At 40.9% G+C, this 18,961-nt stretch overlaps 1 protein-coding gene across 1 annotated transcript; it reads right to left on the reverse strand.

Moving 5' to 3' along the window:
- Positions 1-1,461: 1,461 nt before the first annotated feature.
- On the reverse strand, positions 1,462-18,931 carry smox (spermine oxidase). Its single transcript, XM_061058698.1, has 7 exons — positions 18,786-18,931; positions 11,402-11,636; positions 9,569-9,795; positions 7,873-8,046; positions 4,709-5,453; positions 2,981-3,141; positions 1,462-2,009 (listed from the first exon to the last, which is right to left on the reverse strand). The coding sequence occupies exons 2-7, from the start codon at positions 11,607-11,609 to the stop codon at positions 1,857-1,859; spliced, it is 1,668 nt and encodes a 555-aa protein (XP_060914681.1). The 5' UTR covers positions 11,610-11,636; positions 18,786-18,931; the 3' UTR covers positions 1,462-1,856.
- Positions 18,932-18,961: the final 30 nt, after the last annotated feature.

Genomic DNA, 18,961 nt, shown 5'->3' on the forward strand with positions numbered 1-18,961 from the left:
CAAGTCCTGATTTTACAGGAGGCATAAATGTTCCCTCAGTGTTAATCTGCCTGTTTCACCCAAACAGTTAAACAACAAACAGCTCGGCCTTAGCTGAATGGTTAAGGCCTCTGGAGCCTCTTCGTCTTCAGAGGGTTCCCCAGCTTGACCGGGCCAGAGTTTCTCTCTCTGTCTGAACCAGGAGGAAGAGGAGGAGGAGGAGGAGGAGGAGGAAGAGGAGGAGTAGGAGGAGGAGGAGGAGGACGACACTATCCTCAGAAAACACGTCTTACTTTTAAAGTTTGTATAAATCATCACAATGCAGGGGTTTAAATAGGTGTGATAAAATACAGGATCGGAGTGGATTTTTAACAAGAAGGAGGAGCTTATTTAAACTTGTTGAAAAGGAGAATAATACATTAAAGTTTGCTTCCTATACTGTTTTAGAATTAAAATTACAAGATATCACTGCAACTATATACTGACAGAAAATGTTACACAATGTGTGACAGTTCATTTACAGAATGCAAAAGGTTTGTCCTACAGTTTACGTCTTCTGTTCGCCTTCTTTGGTTCTTTTAATACCAAAAAATAAATTCAAAGTTTTTCTAGGTGTGAGCAGACTGAAGATGTCCTTTTATTCAGAAATCAATCCAGGTGTGCACAAACACACAAACCCGAGGACACGTCTAATCAGGCTGGTAAAACAGAACGGCAGTGTCAGTGAACCTTGAGTGAGCAAAGGACCTTTCTTTCCAAAAAAAAAAACTGTCCCTTTATCAGAGGCTGAGATACATCCACTGTTCTGGCACTGTCTGTAAATGTCTGGCTTGTAAAATCTTTGCAAACTTGTTGTTCTCACACTAAAACGTTGCTCTTTTTGTTCCTTCTCACCATCTGATGCTCCTTGATATTTATAGTTGGCAACAAGTTAATATCCAGAGAAAGTTTCACTGCTGTGTCCTTGGCACTGAATCGTTTGGTCACTTGACAGCTTTACAGCTCCTTAGTGCTGGTTACAAACCTTATCTTTCTCTGTCCCTGTTTCCTTAAAACACCAACACAGGTCCTTGACCTTAATGTACTTTTTAAAGCAGGACAAATTAAAAGCTTCCTGCAGCTCCAGCAGATAAAAGGCAATGGAGCATTTTAGAACTTTTTAATTTGTTGCTAATTAAACCTTTCCCATTGACTTCTTTTCAGCCTGATTGTGGAGTCACCTAAACGAGGATTATAACTTTGATTCTACAGAAATGAGGAGTGGGTTGAGGACTGTTCTACACCATCTGTCACTTTGGCACAGCACAGTGTCTCTCAAACTTTGTATCTTCTCTTCACTTACTGTCTGCCTTCCTCTTCTAGACTTCAAACCGCTTAAAAAAGATGAAAGCATGGAAACAGCTTCGGTTGTTAAACTTTCCTGGAAAACATCCAGGAAGACAAAAGTGAATCCAGAGTATTATAAAGACTAGCCCATTCTAGTTAGATCATGATATAACTTTTTATTTTGTTCAAACTTTATCACTTTTTATTTAGTATTTTCATTAATTTGAAATGACATGATGAACAGAAGGCACTTACAAAAAAACAAGTTAAATTACAGATGCTGCTGTTATAAACATTAAATTACTGATTTAAAAAAAACATGACAGAATGATAACGACGAGAAATGACAGCACCATTGGCAACTTTCTTAAACAGTACATCTCAAATAAAATTTAGCATGGTTTAAATCTACAATAGGATAGAAACAATACACATGTGTTATCAAGTGTAATAATGCCCAAGCTGTGCTTCTAAGTATAACTTAATCATCAAGATAAAAAGTGTCAAACTCAACAGTTTGTTTTTTTCACTAGTCAGAGGTTCGGTTTATTTTACAGATTAGGCTTTGTGGTGTCTGCTCTGTGTAAGTCCTGGTACATCTCTGTCAGGCGAGTGGCCTCTCTCTGTCCTGACAGCAAAGCACCATGGGTAGTGGAATAGTATTTTCTGTGGGTGGCCTCTCCGGCGAACAGGACCTGAAGAGGCTGAGGAAAGGAAGAAAGGGAAAATGAGCAGAGATGAAAAGGTATAAAAAAAAAAGTAATCTTGACATATTTATGTCTCTGATTTCTGATTTCCTTGTTAGCACTGTGCATTTAAAGGCTACAGTAACCTAAGGCTGAAGGTTTCAGTCTGACACCTCTGAAGGACTTCAGTGTTGGGGTCATGTCATTCCTCCAGCAGTGTCAAGTGACCACACGAACCCACCCCTCCCTTACCAGCTTCACCCTGAACGCCTCAGGTTTCATGGTCTAGACTTTCAGCCAAGACTCAGCTCTCACAACCCCCCTCCCACACACACACACACACACACACACACACACACACACACACACACACACACACACACACACACCAGCTGTATTTGCTCTGTGTGCTGTCATGTAACATGGTCGTGATGACATGGCCGCATTAGCCAGATGCTCTCAGAGTGGACAGGGATTGTAAACAACCAAAAGTACAGTACAGCTGCGAAGGAAGTTACAGCTCACAATTTCTACAGAACTGAGAGCGCTGTAACTCATTTTAGATAAATAACACTTCATAGCAAGGATATGGAACTGCACATTCATCTAAAAGTCTCAAAGAAGAACAATGCCATTGGACTGAATAAATGGAGGAAACAGATTATTTTCATCTGGTAATCTTCCATTCATTGATTCAGAATATCTGTTTACACAAGCAGAGACTCTGTTAGTCATATAAATAAAAGGTAATTTAAATTAAAAAAATGAACATATTGTTTAATTGAGCATGCCTGAAAGTCAACAGCGATTTTTAAACTTTCAATAATGCTACAAAAAATGCTAAAAATATAGCATTCTGCAGATCTTTCAGCCATTTACTGAACATGGGGGGAGGAATAACAAAAAAAAGTCTACCAACATCATCTTGTGTATCTCTACTGAGTTGGACTATATGGTAGATATTTAGTATTTTGATGTGGTTGTCTTACCGGGGCCTTGGTGCTGTTGGCGTAAGGCAGCGGCATGGCCAGCCTCTCACAGTCGCCCCCACTGGAGCCCACCCTGGTGAAGGAGTAGGAGCCTCGGATGAACGGGTTACTGCCCCACGAGGAGCGTAGGATGCGCCAGGGCTTTGGAATGTCGGGGTTTCCTATGGACAGATGGAGGGACAGAGACGCAACGTCAGCGCAGATGGAAAAAAAAGAGAAACTTAATTACAATCATGCAGAGTTTGTGATAGAAAATCCAGTAAATTACTGAATCAGACCAGTTCAAATTACTTTGAAGAGGGGTATTATTAAACTGGGGTTTCCAATCTGCCAACAGCAATCAACTGGCGACCCTCTGTAAGGCTCCAGTGAGTCTATATGTAATTAAGCAACAGCTGAGGGGATAAACTGCTCTGACCTAAATGAGCAAAGCGTATGTTTGTGTGTGTGGTTTCTCAGTCTACATCTATAGGACGTCCACTGACCTCATCATGAAGTGACAGTCACTGTTTCTGTACTCACACTGTGACCCATTTCTGAGGCAATCACTTTACCAAGTAATAATCTGAGCCTTTTCTATCCGCTCGCTCCTAATCTGCGGCCAAACGCCGTCATATTTTACAGACCTCCGATTTTACAATGTATGCTGCTGCAATATATATATTTGTATTCAGGTTCAAATTCAAATCCTCCTCTCAGGTAACTTCTGAGAAAATAGAGAAACACATATATCACTCACATCATTTGAATGTTTGTGTCACAGTTGAAGACCTCTGCACCTCGTTATCTAACACATTATTAACGCTCAGTGTTTTGTTGTGCTGCCATGAAAAAAAAAAAAACTATTGACGTCACAGTTGAAGCTTATGTCATTTCCTTTGTATGAAACGCAATGACCCAACGTCAGTTTGTGTGAGCACACAGCACACAGGGTCAGCCTTACAAGACTACTGTGTTGGTTGAAGATTACCGACTCTAAAACAAAGGGTATCTATAGTTGATGAGGAAGGAAATCTAGTCTTTTTATATTTGGATGCATTGTATTTTCTTTATTAATAAAAAGGGATTATTGAGTCACTTAGAAATCCTAACATGATTTTAACCTTGAACTGTTACAAAAGCTTCCTTGATAGTAACAGTGTTAATTCATTAACATGATTAACTGATGACATTTTATAACCAGACACGTTCTGGCATTTTATCAGAGAAGCTCCATTTGCAGCAGGACATGATACAAAAGAAACTTATATTCTATGTAATATTTCAACTACAGCACAAAGTATTCTTGCCCTTCAAAGTACTTTTGATTGTGGATAAGGCTCTATATTTAATTATGGGACTGACTGGTGTACAAAAGGGTGACTTTATTAAAATATTGAGCCCTGCAGTGAAAGTTTGGTGGTTAGAATTTGGATCCACTTGTCTGGGGTTGGAAATCATTTTGTTGGCGAGCTTTATATGGTTTTATTTTATGATATTTCATGATTCAAAGCTGAGTTTCTCAGCTGATTGGCCTACAATCTTTGCACAGATTAGATCATCCAGAACCACAGAGATAAAAATAGAGTTTGTGTACTCGCCCCAAAAGATCTAAGACAGACAAATGACACATTACCTTCTAGGATAAGGAATGATCATTGCAGGACAACATGCTATCCTGGAAAGACTATGTGGAATTGGAATGTATAATGGATAACTTTTACCCACAATGCAGCTCTGTGTCCTCACCTGTAAAGCGCCTGAGCAGCTCAGTGCAGGTCTCAGCCACAGTTTCGTCATCGCATCGCTCCATGTGCAGCGCCTCCTGCCCACAGATCCAGCCACTCAGCATGTGGCCGTAGCGCTCTGGCGGGTAGAGGACGTCGAAACTGCAGATCTTCTTGTACCACAGCTCTTCTGGGTAGACCAGCTGTTCTAGCTGAGCCTCGTCCTCCCACACAAACTGGATGCTGTTGCACTCAGGGCTCCAGAAAGGCTCCTCGTACTCTAAGAAGATCTTGTCGGTGGTGCTGATGCCCAGCTTATTGATGGCGAGCACTTTGTCCTCGGGCAGAGAGGGCGAGAACATGATGTCGTGGTTCTGCTTCAGGACTCCCAGAGAGGCCGTGACGATCACGTGGTCTGCTGCGATCCACTCCTCATCCTCGCACTCCACGTAGATGGGGCGACCCAGGATCAGAGGGTCATCTAGCGGTTGGCAGCCATGGTGGTTTTCGTTATGGTTGTTGTCTGCGTTGTTGTTGCTGGGCTTGGCAATCACCTCCTGGTGCTGGGCGGAGTAATTCCAGTGGATACGGCGGACTGGTTTGCTAAGGCAGGTGGTGCAGGACGGGATGTCCTGGGCCAGGAGCTCCACGATCTTCATGAAACCTTCAGGAATGACGTAATGCGCACCGGGGATCTCCGTCCACTCGCCAAACTCGCTCAGTGACACCTCGTCCATACTGGGAGAGCTGCTTTCACAGCTCTCCACCTGAAACAAGAAATCAACACAGAGTCAGCCGTGATTAAACGTGCATGACCAGCTGCTTCATGAACTGGCTGTTTGACCCAAAGACAACTTTTGGATGACTTTTACCAACACACTCCTAGAATCTTGTAAACAAATTGGGGACACGTGTTTATTTAGTGGAAACCTTAACCTACTGATGGTTTGTTATTCAAAAGTGAAAAATATGCTACCACTTCTTCAAGACAGTATGGTGGAGGTTACCTGGTGCATTTCACAACATGTTCTGTTCCTGTGTTTGTGTGTGGGCGGGAGTGTACAGAGGAGCTCTCAAAGGGATATAGCACAGATATAGAAACACATGAAAGCATTTTAAACAATACTGACATTCCTTCCAGATAAACAAACAAACTTCAAAGTGAAGAATAGAATTGCCAAAAAGCTCCAAGCCCCTTTATACCACAACCAGTGACCAACAGGTTTCAAGGCTCAACAAGTTGACGGTTTAATTCTGTGACTAAGGAGGTTCAGTCACGCGATAGTTTCGTCATCATTAAACTTTCAGTATAATATTTGCTCACTCAATGATCCACCATGTGTAGAAAAGTGTGTGTGTAAAGTTATGTGAGACTTTTCAACCCCTGCCCAAACTTGAAAAAAGGCCTGCTCCAGCTTAAAATGATGCACGGGACAACTCACTGTTTTTTTATTTTCAATCCACTTAATCTTGTTTTGTTCAACAGATAACAGTCCACTTTGTTTCAGGGGACATCAAAAAACTAAGAGTTGTTTTAGGTTGATAGCCTTCAAAGAAAGAAAAGGAAATACACAAAATATCATTACCTTCAAATTAAAGACACAAACTCTTCAAATTAAGACTTCTAATAAAGGATTATATTTTTAATTAAACCTTGACAGTACCTTATATTAATGAACATTACATTTAGTGTCGGCAGCATTTAACTCAACACGTGCATTCTAATTCTAAACAAGGTCAATCCAATCAAATCTCAGCCTTTAATAAATCTAATGAATTAAACAGTATAGGCTGACTGGTGTGCGTTAACACATAACTACATAAACAGCATTCCAAACTCAAACATCAAACTTGAATCAAAATGAATGGGTCCATCTCATATCAGCAGTGTCATTTTGGTGACGTTTTGAGGTTTGGACTTGACTCCTCCTCCTTGTTTGTGTGTTTGCTGAGATGCAGAGAATCTGTGCAGATGCTGTGCGTTTGTTAATTAGCTGCTGTTTCTGAGTGCTGCTTTGTGGCTCTTCCTCGAGCCACAATCACAGTGGCACCACAGCCTTCTGAATCCCTGCTGCCCCTGCTGGATAGGGGTTGCAGCCTCCTCTTTCCTTTCTCCTTAATGGAAGTTTTTCCCCAGAAGAATTTGTTTTCCGTACTTTTAACAAAACAAGGTGTATGTTCAGGAAATAGCCAAATATGTCTCCAGGAAGTTTCATCAGGATTGATTAAAGGCGAGATTGAGTTATGAGCAAATATGTGATAGGCCGTGCCCATTTTCATCACCCAATATGACACTAGAGATTTTGATTAATACTCACCTTCAGAGCATGCACACCACTTTTGGTGAAATCTGCCTACCTGATTTTGGGGTACACATTTAAGGTATTTTGGCACCTCTATAGGTCAGGCTCAAAATGCTTTGGTAGACCCATTTCTAGACACGCCCTGAACATTTGTACCACAATGTATGACGATTGGACGAATTGTTCATGAGTTACGGCCATTGCTCAGAAAGGCTTTGCCTCTGTCGAAGTTTATTGGTCGTAATCTTGAAAACTTCACAATATATCAACAACCTTTATAAAATATCTAATTAGCTTCATCCGATGAGAATCCACAGCAAATTTGGAACCAATTGGACCTACGGTTTAGGAGGAAGACAAAAATGTGACGTTCATAAAATTCCAAATAGCAGAAGATCCATCATGGCGGACATTGATTGTCTCAGAGGCTTTTTTTGTAGAGCTGAATGAGCTGGACCTGTGTGTCAAATTTCAAGTAGTTTCGACTTATGTTGTGAGTGGTGTGGCCTTTAAAAAAATCGAGTTTTGTTTCTTTAATTACAGCGCCACCATCTGGCTGATTGGCTTCATATATCTTTTGTATTTACATGGGTTTCATCTGACAGGAATTTGAGCCGCAACAAGACAAATAATAATTAATAAATAAAAAAACACAATAGGGTTCTACCCCTTCTGGGCTTGAATGGCTTTCAATGTAGAATGTCAAACTGTGACTCAATCACTTTTTTATGATGCTTCTTTTGAGAAAGGTTTGTTGGTGCACAAATCAAAAGGTTTTTACGGTACACATTTTTGACTGTATTTTTGAGAAAACATTCTGAAACATTGCTCAGTGTCAGTGAGTCACAGGTAGACATTGACACACAGACACGCAGACACACACCTTGAGGTACTGTTGAAGCATGGACAGTTTGACTTTCTTGGTGCTCTCGGAGTCATCAGGATCCAACATGATCCTCTTGCGCACCACGTCTCGTGTAAAGACGCCGACGCTGTTCTGACTCTCGGCACAAACGGGCTTCCCGTTCTGGAAGAACTCCTGAGTCAGCTCGTACACCTAAATCAGGGTAAAGTCCAGAGACGGAGGAAGTAGAATGAGGAAGGATTTAAAGAAAGCAGATGAAGTTGAAAGAGAAGAAGAAGAAGAAGAAGAAACCAGTTGAGTTCAGTTGAGTTCAGGGCTGATCAGGTCAGCACTTGAACACTTCACAGGATTTAGGCTACAAGACCACAGATGATACAAATCACATGTGTTAATATGTAGTCTGTATATTTAAATTTAACAAATTCCCAAATACAAAACAATGGAGGTATGAAAACAAGAAACTAAGATAGTCTTATTTTTGCAATCTTATCATTATCCTGAGTATGGAGAGTGTAAGAGAAGGCAACACTGGGCTAGAGGCAGAAGCAGACAATAGTTATGGACATCAGGTTATCTGTCAAGTTTCACTCCTTCAACTGGAAAGAAGACAACAAAGATTAGAGCCAAGAGTATCACGACCCATCTTTCTATGATGCTTATCATGCAGATAATCCACACGTGTCGCATGGCATCACAGAGAGCGATCAAGCTGAGGTGACCCCGGAGCATGGCCTGTTTTTTGTATTACCAACTATTGAAAAATCTCCCCTGCAGGATTTAATGTTAGGTTTAAAAAAACTAAAATAAAGCCCACATTCAGAGCTATTGAACTTATTCAACATGCAAAGAAAGCATCATGGAACAGTCCTGTAGCTGAAAGAAAACAGGAGGAATGTGGAATAAAGGGCTGTTGATGATGGCTGTAAAAAGATGCTAAATGTCGCAAAGGCAAAAAATATTTCCAGTCCTCAGGATGCTGAAAGTACCACCATGTCTGTAGAGGTGTGAAATTCCATTAAGACGATTTATCACCAGGACACGGCATGGAATGGGTTATTGTGAACCCTGAGGTCACACAGAAAACCCAGACGACGTAGAGTTAATGAAAACAACATGCCTTCTGCGTGTTCTATACCTTCTCTCTGTAAACGCTTTTGCAGACATGACCTACTTACACCATGATGCTCTCTAACAGGGGCTGCTGCAGAGCACAGAGCAGGAAAGCTGGACTTCAATATTTCCTTTCCTTGTTAAATTCCGCATGCAATGGAGGATTTTTTTTTGGTATGATGATTTATGGATATATCTATGTATGACGTTAGCAGTGGCCTGGTGCATGGCACAGAGAAAACTCCATATGTCCTTTCAGTTCCCCTTTTTATCTCCCTGCTCAGTAGCTCAAAGGTCATTCAAATCACACGACATCATTTATATTTTCACAGACTATTTTCTTTATTTAAGCTGCACGGTGCTCAACATTTTTCCTATCTATGGAATGTTTTGGATTACCACTAGAATTTAAAACATGTTTTTGTTCTGATCTTAGCAGTATTTGGAGCATTCATTGTGTTCAGGGGGGTCACAACTGGTCACTGGTGCATAATTTACATATACATACTGTGGTGTTATTCAGAGAGCAGTACGAGTCTCTGTGTTCTTCTTGCACGCTTACGTTCATTTCTGCATGTTAAAGTGCACTCATGCCTCCCCTCACCTCGTTGTACAGGTCACTGAACTCCTCCACCAGGTCCTTGGGGATCCGCTTCCCCGCGTTGGTCTGGTAATGAGCCACACCATTTTTTGTGTACAGGCTGATGCGTCCCTCGCTCCTCTCCCCATCCGTGGTGTGCTCCAGCAGCCCGTTCTCCTCTGCCAGGTGGTACACTGGGTTCCCATTGGCGCCATGAATCCAAGTGGCTCCAAGCTCCAAAGTTGCTGTTCCTGGAAATAAAAAAAGGAGAAGAAGAAGAAAAGCAACACAGATCAGTGAGAGCATGACTCGCCTGCAAACCTGCATGGCTTTGAATGAAACAGAATTTAAACTGCTTCTTAAAGGCATATTCACATTGGGGTCTAGATTATTGGATGGCTTAAAATGGGGCCATCTCAATTGACGTACTGCACTTGTAGAAGCCAACTGGGATACCATCAATGTAATATTTTTTCTGAGTATGATGGCATCACACTGTATGTTTCTACACTGGTTTATAGAATAAAAATGGGCCGATGCGGAAACTGCAACATACAGTATGCTTCATGAAACATAATGTCTTCGCACATAAAAATGCATTTACATAACAGGCAGATATACATGTGCTGACCTCAAGGTGGGTTTCTACAGTATGTGACCTCTTTTATGAGCGCCACAGGCAGATGCTGTTCCCTTCTTCTATATTCCAACCAAAGATAATTTGTCATGATGGAAATTAGAGGCAGGCAACTTTCCCTGGCATAATTTGTGGAAAATTATACCAGCTTCATTCAAGCATATCAAGTAAGAAGCACTGTTAATTTTTTTTTTTTTAAAGTGGACGTGTATGTGATAAAGTGTTTACTCTGGTTATTAAGGCTAACAAAGCTGATTGCACTGTTACACCACAGGCTGATTAGATACAGTAAATATGAATGTCATTTAATGATCACAGAAGAAGAAGAAGAACACTCAAAAGCCTGATACGCCCTCACAATAATCTCTCACTTATTTTGAAGTATATCAGAGTTTGAAAATCTGGCGTGAGTTTACGACCGTACATGTCTGGGCTGGTTTGGTAAAGCAATGTCATTTAATGATCACAGAAGAAGAAGAAGAACACTCAAAAGCCTAATACGCCCTCACAATAATCTCTCACTTATTTTGAAGTATACCAGAGTTTGAAAATCTGGCGTGAGTTTATGACCGTACATGTCCGGGCTGGTTTGGTAAAGCAACTGTAGCAGCAAAGAAGGCTTCAGGAAATGTCAAAGAATTGGGAGGATTGGCATTGGGAAGAGGAGCAAAGAGCATCCTTGTCATCTCTGGTGGTCTCCTAACAACCTCCCTCCGCTTGCCTGTTTTAGCTTGTTGATGTCTGTGTTCAAGTGCAAAGAGCGCAAGGTCAGAGTAGTGTACAGGTAGGCATGTAGGTAAGCCCTCTAATCGTTTCTAGTATTCTTTTAGCTTTCACAGAGGTATCAAAGTGCTGTTTAATCAGGATGTGCTGGCTAATTGTTTTGACATGTGATCTGCAATAATGCTGTTAGTTCCAGTGGTTGACAGTTGGATATGGGATGGTTAAAGATGCAGATCCATAAAACTGTTTATTCTTGCCTATGTTTAGAAAAAATAAAAAGGCAAAAGAGAGATCATTTACAGTGCAGTTGATCTACAAAGAATGGGTCTTTGTAATGCATTCACATACAGTGGTATTCAACCAAAAAGATCTGTTGCACTCATCTGTTGTCAGTATGTGACTGTGATTACGATTGGGTGTTAACAGTTTCTGACATTGTAAAAAGGGGATAGTTTAACCTTGATTGCCAAAAACTAATCAGTCAGCCTGCCTCTCACCGTGCTGAACACTCTGAACTCTCCCTCCGATGTGGTCTGACGCCTCTAGGACTGTGACATCCGTGAAGCCGTTTTTCAGTAGGACTCTAGTTGCAGCAAGGCCGGCCAAGCCAGCACCGATCACTACTATTCGAGGCTGCCGATGAGTGCGTAGGCCGCTACTAAGAGGATCATCAGTGCTGTCTGAGGAAATTTCACAACTTTGCATGCCGTCCAAGCTCTTCTTCAATGGAGTCTGCGGACAAAAGACAGAGAGCGAGAGAGGATGGCGTCATTATAACACTGAGCACAGAAGTGAGCAAGAGACAGAAAAGCCAACACAGTTTAGGACTTTTATTATATTGTGTGTTACATAATGCATAACATTACTTGGGGAAAACAAAATGTACTGTGAAATAGATTTTGCATGACTGTAAACATAGTTGGTCAGGTGGGTCATACAGGGTTGCATACCAGTTAGCAATATGTTACCGCCTATGTACTCCTATATCATGTCTCCGTTGGGTATTTTCAGCTACTGATCACTGACCTCTCTGTCGATGCAGTTGTTGGCATATGCAGTCAAGATTTAAAGATAATCTAAATCTCAAATCTCAATTTAAAAAAAACCCCAAAAGATTAAAGAAAATAAATAGAAATATGTTCAGAAGCCGTGTGGGAACCCTTTTTCCCAAAAAATATTCTTTGCAAACCACAAGAGCTAACCTGTTAAAGCATGATGAAACAAATACAAACATGTTTTTAGAACACACGTCAGGATCCAACATTTGAGTACAAAAAAAAAAAACAACGTATCCTGTGCAAACAAAGGCTGTACCATACAGGCACAAGAAAACGGGTCATGCAAACAAACTCATTATCCTTTGCACACAATAGATTTAAATATTTTGGCGCAAAGAAGTATGAACCGACCCTTCAAAAAAAATGACCAAAACTGACCAATGCACCTTGAGTTTTTGTCCTATGATAAAAAAAAAAGGGACTTCTATCAGAGATAATTTGGCCTCTTTGGAGCTACAGTATGATGTCTTGTGTGTGTGTGTAATTCATTGCTGTCTACACACACCTCTTTCATAGAAGATAGGTGTAATTTAAAGGCATCCTCTTCATTATAACATATTGCTGTATTTCTAACAGACTAATTAATACAGAGTTTTTTTCTTCTTCTTGGAATGATTACATAATCCAGCCTACCCACCGTGTAATCACTTTATAAGTCCTGACACAACCCCGGACAAAGTAAAAACTAAATCAAATGATTTCATTGAGCTCTAGTAACTGCTCAAGGACACAAACATTTAGAGTGATGAACACAAAAGCCACCTTGTTTTTTTTCCCTGTTCAGAATGCTGCTTGTTGTGAATGTATGGACAGCTGCATGTGAGAATAACACAGTGGGAGACTTTTCTGAGAACATTTCTGCTAACACAAAATACAAAGTACCAACAGTTAGAGGCAGCACTCTGAGGATGTCTACAGTTAAAACTGTAATATAAACGTGTCTGTTTTGTTTCAGTATGAGAAAAAATGTCAAGTCCTCTAAGGTAAGACGAGAACATCCCGTTGTTACACAACACACACACACACACACACTCACACACACATGTACAGTAGAGTACATGGTTTGTTACCACAGCATCAGTGGACGCAGTGCATATAGTACAGTGTAGAAAATAAGCACCGTTTCCCTCTCAGGTTGAGGGAACAAACCCCGAGAGAATTCACACAACAAACTCATATTTGTGCTACACATGAGCCCTGCTGAATTCAAATGACATGAGGTCATTCATCCTTCTCTGAGGGCAGCAATTACATAAACACCAAACACGGTTCACAGTGACAAAGGACTTGTTTTGAACCTGGCCTCCTCTTTGACCTCTCAGAAACTGTTTTTCTAAGCATGTTGTCAATTCCGACAGTTCAGCTGGACGACTCACATGATCAATAAGGGCTGACAAAGAGGATCAGAGAGGAAACCACCAGATGACACTGCAAGAATAGATGTGTGAGAGGAACATATGGTGGGGTGAGAACAAGAACTCAACAGATCAGGGATTTCTGTAATTCTCTATAACTTCCTGATTCAAAGTCCAACACAGTCTTGGTTTAACCCTGACCTCCAACACATATGTGGGTCAGGATTTATGTTGTTTTATAAACTGTTTATTGCGATTTTCTCATGATATCAATGAGCCTGACTGATTTGAGGTAATGTTTTTTGGGGTTGATTTCATGTGCATAACTGATTGAACTTTTTTTTTTGATTTTCATCAAAGTTTGAAAATTGATTTTTCCGTATAACATAGGAGAAAAACGCTAGGCACTTCACGTTCCCAACACTGAAATACATCCTTGTCTGTTAGTACCCAATAAAGCCATGGTTCAGTTTCAGTTCTATTTCTGAAAATAGTTTTCATAGAAAACAAAGAAACATTAATCATCACTTGGACCAACAGAAGCTGACCTGGAACGATGACGCAACATGAACATGAATGGGCCCATTCTTAAAAGGCCTCACAGAAAAGTAAAAAGGTGACAGTGGTTCAACTTTTAGTTTCGTAACAATCAAACTACGGTAGCAGATTCACCTCAAATGAAAGACTTTGTATGGATTACTTGATGTCACACACACCTCCAACAAATGGCCCTTGTGTGACTTCACGTGGTACATGTTATTGAACTTTTGGTTTTGATTTGAGGTTTAAGTGTTTGCTTCCATGTGCAGTTAGATAGAGAATAGATGTATTTAATTGTGCTTTCTCTTTAGTGTTTTCAGTACTCTCTGCACTATGACTGCTGCTCTTTTATCCTCCACTGCTGGTAGAGAGGAGGGTCACAGAGGACGCTGCTTTGTGGCCCACAACACAACATGACAACATGAGGATGCAGTGAAACGTTTGTTGTTTGCAGCAGTGTTTTATTCTGTTGGGGAGTTTTTTTCCTTGTAGCTGTCAACACACTGCACAGTGAGCAAACGATATAAGAGTTAGTGTTTGTTTGTTTACATAAAGGGCGGATAAAGTCCACAGCACTTGTAAACATGTTTTTTTTTTTTTACATCTTTAATGGAGCACAACAGCAGAAGGAAGCCGATATGTTTCGGTTCTTGGTTTTTCAGAGAGATTTTAATGGGTGTTCACCCTTTTTCAATAAAAACAGCTCGTGACTAACAACTTTCTGCAAAAGTAGGGATGTAACGATTCACTCAACTCATGATACGATTCTCTCACGGTTTATTTTACAAAATGAGACTGCAGACAATTTATGATTGAAAAAGATTCCTTTAGGGGCTGCATATCCACTTGTCAGTGTGGTTTCTCTCAATAAGGAGAGGTGATTGGAGCTTCTCGTTGTTGTGGTGTCGATTAAATGCTGCATCATGTTGGTTGTGCTGTTTGTTCAGTTCCCTGTCTTCTTACAGTTTTTGTCTTGTCTGTTATTTTCTCACCTCATTCATTTTCTGTCTTTGGGGAAGTAAAAATGCTTCCACACCTCCGATATAAAAAGACAGTGGTGCGCCCTAAATTTCAAGATCTTGCTCTACAGCTGCCAACCGCCTCTGCTCTACAGCTGCTGACGCTCACTATATTATTGCGATTCATTTTTCAGAGTACCGATGTGACACCTCTGAATCAATTTATCCCGTTTTTACGATTGATCTTTAAATCCCCATGCAAGAGTATTGTATTTTTACATGAATGTGAATATCATTATACACATAAACGTGTTTATACTGGCAGCAGGTTGTGTGTAAATTCAAAAGGTTGAAGAGGCCCAGATGCCTTTAGACTGTATGTCATTTATTATTCTAGGTAAATATTGGTTTTATAACCTGAAGGTAATCAAATCACATCAGAGGAAAGGCAATGTGTGAAGTCAAAACACAGCATACATCTGTAACCCAACAATTACATAGGTATTACACACATAGTTAAATAGGTAATATTAGATACAAAGGGCCACCAGGAAGCGTCAAAATGTTTCCTGCCAGGAAATGGATGACGTCATCTGTCCGTGGTCAGGGGATGAACAGTCACTACTGGAATTGCATCCACGGCTGAACACAAAGAACGAACATCTCAAATTCCCAATGGAATACGAAAAAAAGGAGAGAAACTTCCTGGACGTAACCATCAAGAAAGATCACAACAAAATCCACACAGACATCAACAAGAAACCCAAAACTCTTTATTGGGAACAGACAGTTACCGACCGCCTTCATTAAAAAAAACTGTGACTTTAATGAACTGAACCAACCTGTCGCCTCTCTTTGCTAAACGGGCATTGAACCTGTCCTCCCACAAAAGAAGAAAAGGTGACACAGGAAGACGTCTCCTACAACGAGAACTTCTTGGGATTTACCAATTTAAAACAAATCTCCCTACGGACTGAAGAAGACTTTTCTATTAAGCCTTTCATGTCACTTAAAATATGTCCAGTTGAGATACATCAACACATAAAATGAGGGCATTTATTTGACTGACTTTTCCATAGGCCATGTTTTTTCTTCTGGTTGAATTACCCATTCTATTCGGTAGTCTTTCTCGGCTCCAATTAAGTATAGCTTATGAATTCATTTGTTTATTTTGAGTCTGAATGTTTTGTTGTTGTGGTTTTTGCTTCAGGTGAGACAACACACTTTCTCTGAAAAGAACACTCAGGTGCTTCTTAGGGCCCTTGATATGTAATATATTGTGCTTACTTGTCTATATTTTCTGTATATATTTGTTGTACATACTTAGATGTTTTCTAATATCCACATTTTGATTAATGTTCCTGGTTCCTGGTGCAAGACAAGGTTGCCCTAGTTTCATATCCACACCCATGGGTGGGACTCCTTGATTATACTAAATTACTCCTGAACCTGTTTCTTGTACAGCACCTTAGCCAGGTGAGCCTCGAAACATTGTGTTCCTTAAGTGCACATGGCAAATAAATAATTATATATTTGGTAGCCATAGTGTTGCCAGGAGAGCCTGCAGCTATTGGTTTGACTCAGATGCTTCTACTTCAACACCTAAGATAGTTACCACATATTGTGCTTATTTATTGGTACAAATGGCTAAACCATTTCTGTGCAGTTCAACAAACTTAGCAGGCACTGTTGGTGACAAGGTCTGAATTGTTACGGACCCCTTTTTACTTTGTTCATGTGGTGTTTTTAGGGGCGTGAAAATCAATACACGAATGATATTTGGAAAACAGATTCAGAGAAAGGGATCAAAGCCCCAGCGACGCGGGGATAATCTAAAGACTCGCTGTACTGTGTTGTTCATACTGCACGCCATGCTGGAGACCTCGTTAGACTGCAGTATATCCCGTGTCCTTCGATGCCCCCTATACTCTACTTACAGGATTAAGAAGTTGTTCAACTGTTAAAAAGGTCAAATAAGTCCAGTCAATAGTCACTTACCTGTAATGCAGAAAACAACCCTTAAACATAATGTCTCTGCACCCTCTCTTCAGACGAATGTATGATGGAGATTGAGTTCAAGATTAACTTACAGTAGATCTGGATTTTTTTTGAAATATAAAATAAAATCTAATTTCAAAAAATGTCTTGATTCCTTAAATGGGAAGCGAACTTGTTGGACAGACAGCGATCGATCACTTCACACTCCGGCCTCACTGACAGATTGTGCATCCCCCCCCCCCCCCCCTACTCGCTTTTTTAATTCCACTGCTGGTTAATACACTTGCCACATGCCATCGCTCCACGCTCTACACCAACACCACAGATTATTGTGTGGGCTGGCCTTGGGTAGATGGGTGGCTCAGGGTGGGGTTGAGAGAGAAAAGGGAGTGAGGGAGGGGGCTACCACTGACCTAGAAATGGCAATCTACAGTTCAGTGCATCCGATGGTGGCCTTTTTAAAAGCAGGCATAGGCCTTTCTTTTGATTGCTGTATCTGAGCCTCGGCCTTTTGACTTCACTGCTTGCCCAGCTGTGTCCACACACACACACATCTGCATTTCCTTGATCAGTCTCAAGTGAGTATTAGCATGCCTCCTAACATCCCTACATAAAGAAAAGAGAAATTGTGGTGTGGTTGGGGGGGGGGGGGCCTTGTGCCAAAGGCCAGACATTCCACACTCCAGCCGAGATTTTCCCGAGCTGGGATATTGGGAGTGGACGTGCCACACACAAACACAGACACGCGCGCACACACACGGCTGCTGAGCTACTGTACACCACTCAATGTTCTCCAAGTGTAGATAAAGAGGAGAGTGCCCTGACACAATCTTGCAGTCTTACAAAAGATACACACAAGTTACAACAGAGAAGAATCAATATCAGTGCGCAATGGAAAATCAGATAATAAACAGTAAATAATAAAGAATCAAAATGCATATTTCTCCTTTTTTTTTTAAATCCCTGTGGGTGAGTACCACTTCTCATCTTTTGTAAACTTTATTCATGAGAGCTAAGAACTTGTTTACTCGTGCCTATGAGATCTGTAATGAGCGAGTTTGGAGCAACTTTTGGGTTGTAGGCTGTAGGATGAACAAACTGTAGCTACCCGACCAACTCTTTTGTAGTCCTGCGGGATTGATATATTAAAACCCTTACTAATAACTTAAGTGACAACGCATTAGAAAGGTCAAAATCCATTGCCAGAGTAAGGGTAAACACCAGTTAAGCATATAAACTGACCTTTTCTGAATTATTATAAGAGATATTTAACGCATTAAGCCATATAAGATTACACCAATGTAGCTTACTTCAAATTGGGGCCAAAGGGAGAATATATGAGAATAATCAGACTGAAGATAAGAAAACGTAGAACCTTATCTACTCTCTGTGTCCAAAGTATTGTGCTATCTGACTGATAGACTGAACTGTCGAGGAAGAGCTGCTGCCACGTATAAACTGAGATGCCAAAGTGGCAGCAGTTTCAAACAACCTCACTGACTTACTGATCGTCTGTGCGAGACACGAGCAGGCCACATTTTCAAAGTGGGAAAATTTAGAAAAAAAACCAAGAAAACAAATCCACTCTGTTCTTGTCAGAGCAGCTTGTCCCGTCAAAAAACAACAACAACAAAAAACACACACACACACACACACACACAGCGACCTACGATACATCAGTGGAACTAACATTTGATCTAATCTGCCGGCGGTGTGTTTTCAAAGGTTGTTTTCGAGCAACACTTTCTCCTATTAACACACACATCTGACATTTACATAGAAACCATCGCCAGCAGCCCTGACAACTACAGTAAATACGCTGTTCTCGCAGTATTTTTCAGTGAAACCTACTGACAGAGGTTGTTATTCTGGTCCTCATTTAAATCACTGAATTCACCATCAACGCGTCACTGTTGAATAAGCTTGTACTTCTGTTAAATACGGTGTTAGCAGTTTTTAGCGGCTGGTTACCTGACTCTCTTGGTCTTCAGCTTTAAATCCTTAGTGTGCTCCGCTTTCTTTGTGCCGTTTTTCCCTCAGACCGGCTCCGCTTTGTATTTATGCCTGGAAACCAGAAGCAGCCAGTTTCTCCCGTGGCCGCTGCCTCCTCATTAATTAAATATGAGCAGAGATGACGACAAAGACCG

The sequence above is a fragment of the Labrus mixtus genome, chromosome 2 (assembly GCF_963584025.1).
Source record: "Labrus mixtus chromosome 2, fLabMix1.1, whole genome shotgun sequence".
In the NCBI taxonomy this organism is placed as follows: Eukaryota; Metazoa; Chordata; class Actinopteri; order Labriformes; family Labridae; genus Labrus; species Labrus mixtus.